The sequence below is a fragment of the Medicago truncatula genome, chromosome 5 (genome assembly GCF_003473485.1).
Source record: "Medicago truncatula cultivar Jemalong A17 chromosome 5, MtrunA17r5.0-ANR, whole genome shotgun sequence".
In the NCBI taxonomy this organism is placed as follows: Eukaryota; Viridiplantae; Streptophyta; class Magnoliopsida; order Fabales; family Fabaceae; genus Medicago; species Medicago truncatula.
In genome coordinates this window covers 42,761,204-42,772,109 of record NC_053046.1, presented here as the reverse complement: position 1 = coordinate 42,772,109, position 10,906 = coordinate 42,761,204, and the positions used below count along the sequence as shown (strand labels likewise).

The window sequence follows — 10,906 nt, the reverse complement described above, 5'->3', positions numbered from 1 at the left end:
TATATATATATATATATATATATATAGATCCAAGAATGTCATATACGCGTTTGAATTAGCATGACTCTTTCCTGGAACGAACTGACAAGCGCATGGAAGTTCCTCAGTATACATCATGTCAAAATCTCTTACACAAATGGTTTCGTAGTGTCCTATCTATGACACAAGTATGAAAACAAACAAATATATATCATAACATTGCCTAAACAAAATACATATCATAACACATAAACTAACCTAGTAAAAGATTTATGATAAAATTAATAATAAGAATATACAACATTTATTTAAAAATAATAATAATAAATAGTTAGTACACACTAACAATGTACAATTATTTTACATATGCATCCTTTTATATATCGTCGCATCAATTAATAAATATGAAAACGTATGATTTATCATATCTATTAATTGATGTGAAAACACATTATTGGATGTATGTGTAAAATAATTTTGCACGTGATTGTGTAAGAATTAAACTCAAAGAATATAGGATTAACTATTATTTGATGTGAAAACACATTATTAGATGCATGTGTAAAATAAGTTTACCATGTCATTGTGTAAGAATTAAACTCAAAAAATATAAGGTTTTTTTGAACAATTACACTCAAAGAATATAAGGTTTTTTTGAACAAGTCAAAATGGAATATATTAGATCACAAAAAGTGGTTCATCTCTCATAAGATGTGCAAAGTACTCAAAGAATATAAAGTTAAATATTTTTTTTTGTCTATTATAAATATATCAACTTTTCATTTTAGTCCTTATTAAATTTTTGTTAGACTTTCAGTCTCAAGTTTTCCATAAGGACTTTTGATCTCTACTTTTTAATCAACTCATGTCTAACCTTTATATTTTTAAATAAATTTTGCAGAAATACATAAAATATTACGAAAAACTCTCCCAAAAATAATTAGAATTTTTAACAAACTCCCAAAATAATTTGAATTTTGTTAATAAAACATGAATTTTTTAGTACCAAAAACATAAAAATTCATATTTAATTCATGTTATGTTAAAAAAAAAAATTGATTTTTTTTAAAAGATTGTCATAATATTTTACCTATTTTTTGAAAAATTCAGTAAAAAAATATGAAGAATAGACATGAGTTGGTTAAAATATATGGATTAAAAGTGTCAATAAAAAATATTTGAGAATTAAGAAAAAAAAGTTATTTAACCCAAGAATATACAACAATTACCCTTAAAGGAAAAAAAAACATGTTTTTTTTTTGGTTACACAAAAAAAAAAAAAATGTTTAAGGTAAGTGTATAATTAAAAAAAAAAATTGTTTGGTTCTTTAAAAGAAAAATGTTTGGTCTAACTATGCCAATTTATAGTTTAAAAATTGTTCATTCTTATTCTTTTTTTTGAGAGAGAGTTCATTCTTATTCTTAGCTGCGTCTTCTTGCTCCACTCTGTTTTTCATTCTTCACCTTTTTCCATTTCTCCATTGATTCTCCTTAATCAACCACTACATGAAGATTCTTTCAAGGACGCAAGGTTTGTTCTCTTATCTTCATTCTCATCCTTTCGTGCAATGTGTTGGTATCGCCCTTTTTATCATTCATTCGTCACAACTTTAAAATCTGAAATCTGATTCTTAATTTCATTCTTATTGTTCTTGCAGTTCTAAAGTTTCGATTTTTTCTTCAATGTGGTAAAATTGACCCTTTATCTAAGAGGTTTTCATCGTCATTTTCAAATGGGTCTTCGTTTTCATCTTCAGAAACTTATGGGAATGGTAAAGTTAGTCCTTTTATGAATGATAATTACGAAAAAAATGAAGCAAAAGTTGAGGGTATGAGAAAGACAGTGTATGATCTATGTGGAGTGTTGGAAAATGGTTTGTGGGGACCGGATGTTGAGGAGGCACTCAACGTGTTTGATGAAATGTCTCAACCAGAAGTGATTGTTGGAGTGATGAAGAGGTTGAAGGATGTGAATGTGGCGTTTCAGTATTTTAGATGGGTGGAGCGGAAAACTCAACAAGCGCATTGTCCGGAAGTTTATAATGCATTTCTTATGGTTATGGCTAGGACTAGAAACTTGGATTACTTGGAACAGATTCTTGAGGAAATGAGTGTGGCTGGATTTGGACTCTCCAATCACGTTTCTGTAGAATTGGTAGCTAGTTTTGTCAAATCGCATAAGCTAAAGGAAGCTTTTGGTGTTATTGAAATGATGAGGAAGTTCAAGTTTCGCCCTGCGTTTTCGGCTTATACGACATTGATTGGTGCTCTATCTGCGGCAAACAGACCTGATCCCATGCTTACTCTTTTTCACCAAATGCAGGAAATAGGTTATGAAGCAAATGTGCATCTTTTTACCACGCTTGTTCGTGTGTTTGCTAGGGAGGGTCGCATCGATGCTGCTCTTTCCTTGCTGGATGAGATGAAGAGCAACTCATTCACTGCTGATCTTGTCCTCTATAATGTATGTATAGACTGTTTTGGTAAAGTTGGTAAGGTGGATATGGCTTGGAAATTCTTTCATGAGATGAAGGCACAAGGGTTGGTTCCTGACGATGTCACTTATACTACCTTGATTGGAGTTCTTTGCAAGGCTAGGAGATTGGATGAAGCTGTTGAATTGTTTGAAGAACTTGATCTCAACAGGAGTGTCCCTTGTGTCTATGCTTATAATACCATGATTATGGGTTATGGTTCAGCTGGGAAGTTTGATGAAGCATACAGTTTGCTTGAGAGACAAAAGAGAAAGGGGTGCATACCTAGTGTCATTGCCTACAATTGCATTCTAACCTGCTTAGGAAGAAAGGGTAAAGTAGAGGAAGCATTGAGGATCCATGATGAAATGAGACAAGATGCTGCACCCAATCTTACAACCTACAACATTTTAATTGACATGCTTTGCAAAGCAGGAGAACTTGAAGCTGCCCTGAAAGTTCAGGATACCATGAAAGAGGCCGGCTTATTCCCAAATATCATGACTGTAAACATAATGATTGACAGATTATGTAAAGCTCAAAAACTTGATGAAGCGTGCTCCATATTTTTAGGATTGGATCATAAAGTATGCAGTCCTGACTCAAGAACATTTTGTTCGCTTATTGATGGCTTGGGCAGACGTGGCAGGGTAGATGATGCTTATAGTCTTTATGAAAAGATGTTAGATTCTGATCAAATTCCAAACGTAGTAGTGTATACATCTCTTATTCAGAACTTTTTTAAGTGTGGTAGGAAGGAGGATGGTCACAAAATTTACAAAGAAATGGTGCATAGGGGTTGTTCTCCTGATCTGATGCTTCTTAATTCTTACATGGATTGTGTTTTCAAAGCTGGTGAAGTTGAGAAAGGCAGGGCTCTATTTGAAGAAATAAAGGCTCAGGGTTTAGTTCCTGATGTTCGGAGCTACTCAATTTTAATTCATGGTCTCGTGAAAGCAGGCTTTTCAAGAGAAACATACAAATTATTCTACGAGATGAAGGAACAAGGACTACATTTGGATGTCCTTGCTTACAACACTGTTATTGACGGATTTTGCAAGTCTGGTAAGGTCGATAAAGCATACCAATTACTGGAGGAAATGAAGACAAAGGGTCTGCAACCTACTGTTGTAACTTATGGCTCTGTTGTTGATGGACTAGCTAAAATTGACAGGCTTGACGAAGCATATATGTTATTCGAAGAAGCAAAATCAATAGGAGTTGATTTAAATGTAGTTATCTACAGTAGTCTTATTGATGGGTTTGGCAAGGTGGGAAGGATTGATGAAGCATACTTAATTTTGGAAGAGTTAATGCAAAAAGGTCTGACTCCAAACTCATACACGTGGAATTGCTTACTTGATGCATTGGTGAAAGCTGAGGAAATTGACGAAGCTCAAGTCTGCTTTCAGAACATGAAAAACCTAAAATGTTCTCCAAATGCAATGACTTACAGCATTATGATAAATGGTCTTTGTATGATTAGAAAGTTTAATAAGGCCTTTGTATTTTGGCAAGAAATGCAGAAACAAGGGTTAAAACCCAATAATATCACCTACACCACAATGATTGCGGGACTTGCAAAGGCTGGAAATGTTATGGAGGCAAGAGGCTTATTTGATAGATTTAAGGCGAGTGGTGGAGTACCTGATTCTGCTTGTTATAATGCCATGATAGAAGGATTAAGCAGCGCCAATAAAGCAATGGATGCGTATATAGTTTTTGAGGAAACTCGATTGAAAGGTTGTCGTGTAAATAGCAAAACATGTGTTGTTCTTTTAGATGCATTGCATAAGGCTGATTGCCTTGAGCAGGCAGCAATTGTTGGTGCTGTCTTAAGGGAAATGGCAAAGTCGCAACACGCAACAAGATTACCCTGAAAACTGATTGTATATATTGCACCGATACTGGAATAGAAGTTTGGCTTCTTCTCGGTAAATGTGTGCCTTCCAAGTTCCAATTGTTTGTTCAGGCGATTTGTAAGACAAAGCCAGATATTTCCAATGTCACAGCTCTTCCAGAAGGTTACTGGTCCTAGCCTCAATAGGTAATTCTTACAAATTGCAGTAGTTTGCCAGGTTCCATAATAGCCAATATTTGCGATGAGCCTCCTACTCAATGAATGCCATGTGATTCTGATAGAACAAGCTTCTCAGCTTGAAAACGGCCATCTTGATGACTTCTATTATGCCCATTTGGCATTCTATAATCTTTCTAGATGTGCCTATTCATTCTTTTCCTTCTATTTTTTATTTTTAAATGTTTTGTTGCAGCAACTTTTACTAAAGTAAATCAAACTCCATACAGTGACTTTTGATTGGACTATGTGTTGACTTTTATCCGCTTAGTAACAATTTCTTGGCTAATAAGTCTGGTTTGGATAGAAATCTTAAAATAAAATTCAAGTTTTGTGTTGAGTGAAAGTCTGTCAAACTAGTATTATTTATTGTGTTCCTGGTTTACAATAACTAATGGTTTAACTTCATCTCAATTTCGCTTCATCCTCTTGCATACTCTAATTGTGTTCCTGGTTTACAATAACTAATGGTTTAACTTCATCTCAATTTCGCTTCATCGTCTCTGGAGCTGTGAAACTTTTTTACCTGATAATTGTCATCTTCTTGCATACTCTAAACTTTAAACATGATGAACGAAAAGCATCTCAAAAAGAGAATGGGAGATGTTCTGTATTTGTAAACTAATAGACCAGTGTTTGCTTGTTAGCTTTTCAAATATTATAGCATTCTTTTCTTTGTCGGTATCACTAAGTGCTTAGCAGTTAGTAAAAGTGTTGGCATGTTTTCTGGTAGGACCCATAAAGAGAATAGCCCAACGGATAGTAGAGGTGAGGTGGCTAGTTAGTTAGAGGGAAAAATAGGAAACACATGTGGCAGAAAGTGATTGGTGAGGTGTGTGATCTATTTTGTTATAAGAGTACATGATGGTAGAGAGGGAAGCATATTGTGATCATTATTCAGTTAGAACCTTAAGGGTTTAGGCAGATGAGAAATGTCTCTTCTCTGAGGAGCTTTTGCTCTGGGGTTACAGGGGTTATCTTCTGTAATACATTTATTTTCAATTCAATAATACAGTTGTTTCTTTTCTTTGAATTTGGTTTCCTGTCACTTTCAGATTATGTGTTATTAGTTATTACCCATGGTTTTACAAGTTGGCTGAACTTCCCGTACAGATTATGTTTCCCTTTAATCTGTTAGGTCCCAACTATATGCTTACCAATGCGAGTGGACTTTTCTTCATGAAAATTCAGTCAGTGATATTAACATTGCATCTATTCTAGTAACATTTTTAATGTTTTGCTCTGCACAAATAGTTATGTACTTTCAGATTATAACTTGTAGTAGGTAACAATATATACCAGTTTGATTTTCTTCAGTTTCTCATTTACAGCCAGATGAGAGTAGATTTCCTTGCCCACACAGTTATTGAGCTTATTTCCCTATAATCAATTTTCTATAAACATTCATACGACACGCTTACAACCTAAAATCAAGCATACAAGATAGCAAAAACAAAAAGAAAACAACATGTACTTACATGCATATTACATGAATCTGTTAAATTTCAAATGAAAATTTTAACCTACTATTCTGACTATAACGCCAAAAGATAATGACATTTAGCTCACAACTGTCTATTCAACTGGTCAAGTTAGGAGTCAATATGACATTGGTTATCAAATGGCATTGCAGCGGCTAATGTCATCAGTTGATTTGGTTCTTACAGTTCTAAAACTTATCTGAGCTTCTTCTATTTGAAATTAACCAATTCCAAATCCTATCTAGCGTAAGTCTGACACTAAGACGCAATAAAAGTACTATAACTTAAACAACATCCTATCTGAATTTTGTAGATTATACTCTGTTTGAAAACAAACATATGTCCATCACCATCATGAGTAATATATTCGAATCAGTGAAATTTGCATGAATTTTGGAAGACTACGCATATTTGGCATTCTAATGTAGTCTGCTAACAGGATCTCACTGTCCAAAGTAGTTTTGATGTAATTAAAAGAACCAACAGAAATGGTCTCTAACTTACAATAGTGAGTGAATTAAGACATACGAGAAATTAAAATTTGCAAAAATGGAAAAGGAAATTAGTAACTATAGAACCTCCATCTCAAACGTTTTTCATGAGAGGAAGTTAGCACTTCATACCACAATCTCAAATAAATAAAATAAAATAAAATAACACAATTATTAATGTAAGATGAATGTAAACATTTAAATTAATAAGTCGATAAGGTAAACTATTCAGCTTAAGTTTATACAAATTAAAAATGACCAATTTACACACCTAATTTTTTTTTTCTTCACAAAAGGAAAAACTAACACAGAAGAGAAAATAATCAGAACAATAAAACTATCACATCTGCACCATCTAATTCATGGTTGAGCCATGAATTCTCCTCACTCTTATCCTCCTTGTAACTCTTTGCTTAGGTTGACCTCCAACCATCATCACAAGCCATCTAGGCTTTCCGGTTAACAACACAAAACATCCAAGGCCTATTCCAATAACCATTCCACATCCATATCCAATAGCCACTGGTTTCCATCCAAATCCAAATTTCTCTTCACTCCAAAGGTTGTTGGGTGGAAGCGGAGAATGTTGTTCAGGTTCACATTTCTTTGACAAGGGAAATCCGCATAATCCCAAGTTTCCTTCATATGAGTCATTGGAAAATGTATTGAACTGTTTTCCTTGAGGTATTTCTCCCACTAGATGGTTATGAGAAAGATTCAATACTCCAATACCGTTCAGATTGATTAATTCTGAAGGAATTACACCAGTGAGTATATTTGACGAAAGATCCAATGATTCCATGTTTGACAAGTTTCCTACGGATTGAGGAATAGGACCGGTGAGTCTGTTATGGGAAAGGTTAAGCCCTTTGAGTGAGTGAAGCTCCCCAATAACATTCAGAATCTCTCCTTCAAAATTGTTATGAGAAAAATCAATGTTCACAAAGACTATTGGAATTTTCACCATCACAATGCTGTTTCCTTTCACTGTCATAGTCACAGAATCATAGTATGTCATATCACCTACTTCCATCCTTTCCATGTATTGAGAGCTACTACCTTCTCCAACTTGAATAACATTTTTCATGGCCTTAAAATTTTGTATGTAGGCTTTTGGTAGTGGGCCACTGAAGTTATTGGATGAAATATCAAAAATAATTAAACTAGGAAATGGATGCTTGATATTTACACCGGCAATAGGACCATACAAATTATTCTCTCGCAAAACCAGTACTTCCAAATATTGCATAGTTTGAAGCCAGGATGGAAAATAGTCTTTAATTTTGTTGCCTCCAAGATTTAAAGCCTCTAGGTATTCACAGTTGGACAAAGATTTAGGCAAAAGGCCTTCTAATAGGTTTCCGTTGAAATTCAGAGTACGAAGGTCACAGTACTTTGAAAAGTTACTTGGTAAAGTGCCATAAAATTTGTTCATTTGTAAATCCAAAACTTGAAGGGATGATAAGTTTGCAAGACAATGTGGAATGGTGCCTGTCAATTTGTTGTGTGCCAAGTTGAGCAATTGAAGTGAAGTTCTATTGCAAATTGACGAAGAGATGTCACCGGCTAATAAGTTAAAACTAAGATCAAGACCATATAGGTCGTGCCAGTGATTACTCGAGAATTGGTCCATCGATGTAAACAAGTTATGAGACAGGCCTAAAAATTGTAATGAATCTATTTCAAGCAACCAATTGGGCACTCTTCCATAAAGTTTGTTGTTGGACAAATCAAGATATCTCAAACTAGGGAATTTTCCTGATGATAATTTTGAAAATCCAATCAAACCGACAGAAGACAATTCCAAGATTGACAGGATAGAAAAATTGTAACTGACATTGGATTCAAAGTTCGGTGATAATTGACTATTATGTGAAAGGGACAGAGAATTCAAATTTTGAAGTTTGGAAAAGTATTTAAAATTGACAATACCACTCAAGTTGTTTGATGACAGGCATAGTGTAGTTAGGTTTACAAGGTTGAAAATAGATTCAGGAATATCGCCTTGTAGCTTGTTGCTGCATAGTTTTAGATACCACAAAGAATATGATGAGACTGCACTTATATTTCCAGTAAACTGATTATTTGATAGATCCAACATTGTCAAAGATGGTATGGATAAACACCATGAAGGAATTTTTCCACTTAGTAAATTGTTATTTAATAGTAAATAACCTAAGTTTTGAAACCCTGTTATTTTGTTGGGTAGAGGACCCTTTAATTTATTATAAGAACAATCAAAGTAATCAAGTTGAGACAAGTTAAACAATGATGGCGGGATTTGTCCGTCTAGTCTATTATTATCTAGACGGAGTTCTTGTAATTTGGTTAGTTTGTAAAACACGTCTGGAATTTGACCACTGAATGAATTGGATGACAGGTCTAAATTAACGAGATGTTGAAGGTTTGAAAGTGATGTTGGAAGATCACCTCCAATTTTGTTACCGCTCAAATCTAGTTCTTGAAATCTATTTGATTCGGGAAATACATTCGGAATTAGACCGCTTATGAGTGAATTATCTTTGAGAGACAAAAATGTTAGATTTGGAAGGATTAAAAGAAAGGATGGGATTGAACCATTAAGGTTGTTCTCTATGAGACTTAGGGAAGTAAAATATGTGAGGTTAGAGAAAGAAAGAGGAATTGGCCCTTTGAATAGACAATATGAAAGATCCAAGATTCTAAGAGAAGTGCTACAGCTCAAATCTGGAAGTTGACCTTCAAGGTTATCATTCTTTGACATATCTAGCTCTTGAATATTTGGTAAACAAAGAATGTTATTTTTCCAATTTCCACTTAATCCTGTTCTTTGAAGACTAAGACTAATCAAAGAGGAAGATTTATTGAAGATCGAATTCAACAAGTTTGGGTTGATTGAAGTCATATCTGTTTCATCCAAATATAACTCTTGCAAAATTGTTGCGTTTTGCACAAGTCTCTTCAAAGTGGTTTCTTTCCAACTTAACTCGTCATTTTTAGAAAGACGAAGTGATGTTAATTGCAAAAGGTATGAGATTTGAGGAGGAACTTCGCCTTGAAAGTTACACGAAGACAAGTCAAGATGTGTAAGACTCTTAAATCCACCAAACTGAGAATGCAAATTGGAGTTGAAGAAATCATTGTGAGAAAGGTTGAGTGATTGGAGATGAGCAAGATGAAAAAGAGTGTTGTTAGGATAAATTTTACCTTGAAGGCATTCACAGCCAAGGTCGAGACCAATCACGCGACCAGAGACAGCGTCGCACGTGACACCATGCCATGAACAACAATTTGTCTCAATTTTCCATGTTGATGTTTTCTGAGGTTGTTCCAGACAAGCATAGTTTGTATATGTAGTGAAGGAAGACTTGAATTGAAGCAAGGAATAGCTATCTTCAGGATGACATAACAAATTAGAAGATGAACATGAAGAGAAGGATGAAAATAGGAAAAGCAAAAGATGCAAACATAGAAGAAACATTCTCATGGGGGAGTTATTTTAACTGATCCATTCAAATTTTGTGAGATTTTTTGAAAAGTTTGTTAAATGAAATAATAAGGAAGGCAACATTAATATATATTTATAGTCAAATTGAAATTAAACGAGTATATTATTTTATACCAATTTTCTTGAATTGGAAGTCTTCTGGAAGCCTGGAACTGGTCTCAATTATTTATTTTTCCATTTCATATCTGTAGATTATTGTTTTATCTGACTGGATCTCTGGCTTATCATTTTGACATAAGCAGTCAACAAAAACGGTCCACGGTATATCTCCTTACATCATTTTAGTTAAAGTTTCTTCGGAATTCTTCATTTTTAATACTGCATATTTTCCAAACATAAATGACTATTGTTTACGTTTTTTTTTTTTTTTATGGCACGGTCTCTGTTAAGATCTTAATGCCCCTACTTAGATCATAAACTTACATTATTAAACTCGACTATCGTTCGTTACAGTTACGGTTGTTAAGTTGTAATGTTTTTGAGTTTTTGAAATCGACAATATTAGTTTTTTTTCTCCTTTATTGGCTTTTTATTCCATAATTGTTATGTCGTAATTTTTTAAGGGAAGTTGTTATGCTGTAAAGTTAACTTCTAATTTTTGAAATATATATGTATGTATATAAATATATCAAATTTTTTTTTTTTTGGAAAGAAACCCATGTATCAATGTTATTTAGTTTGTAATATTATATTTAATAATATTACAAGCTAAATAACATTGATTCTCAGGTTCGATTTCCTCTTGTGTCAATTTCGGTGGACTAAGTCCATACAGAATTTGTTTTGTCTTTAAATGGAACCCCGCAAATGGGTGGTGGGATTGGTCCCCTAAGATTAGTTGATTATTCGATCAGATATCGAGTTTTCAAAAAAAAAAAAATTATTAGATTTGATAAAATACCTTTCAAAAAGGAAAA

At 33.8% G+C, this 10,906-nt stretch overlaps 2 protein-coding genes across 2 annotated transcripts; one reads left to right on the top strand and one right to left on the bottom strand.

Moving 5' to 3' along the window:
* The first annotated feature begins 1,369 nt into the window (after window positions 1-1,369).
* Window positions 1,370-4,870, top strand: LOC11437374 (pentatricopeptide repeat-containing protein At3g06920). Its single transcript, XM_003617710.4, has 2 exons — window positions 1,370-1,510; window positions 1,638-4,870. The coding sequence occupies exons 1-2, from the start codon at window positions 1,486-1,488 to the stop codon at window positions 4,331-4,333; spliced, it is 2,721 nt and encodes a 906-aa protein (XP_003617758.1). The 5' UTR covers window positions 1,370-1,485; the 3' UTR covers window positions 4,334-4,870.
* Window positions 4,871-6,777: 1,907 nt separating this feature from the next.
* Window positions 6,778-9,831, bottom strand: LOC11436124 (receptor-like protein 32). The gene is made up of 2 exons (XM_024783476.2): window positions 9,689-9,831; window positions 6,778-9,590 (listed from the first exon to the last, which is right to left on the bottom strand). The coding sequence occupies exon 2, from the start codon at window positions 9,384-9,386 to the stop codon at window positions 6,858-6,860; it is 2,529 nt and encodes an 842-aa protein (XP_024639244.1). The 5' UTR covers window positions 9,387-9,590; window positions 9,689-9,831; the 3' UTR covers window positions 6,778-6,857.
* Between the last annotated feature and the right edge of the window lie 1,075 nt (window positions 9,832-10,906).

What these genes read in the sequence shown, in the direction of transcription:
- LOC11437374 (XM_003617710.4), top strand. Translation starts at nt 1,486, where the DNA reads ATGAAGATTCTTTCAAGGACGCAAG. An exon ending in GATTCTTTCAAGGACGCAAG is followed by an intron (nt 1,511 to 1,637) that starts GTTTGTTCTCTT and finishes TTGTTCTTGCAG; the next exon opens with TTCTAAAGTTTCGATTTTTT.
- LOC11436124 (XM_024783476.2), bottom strand. Translation starts at nt 9,386, where the DNA reads ATGACTTCAATCAACCCAAACTTGTTGAATTCGATCTTCAATAAATCT.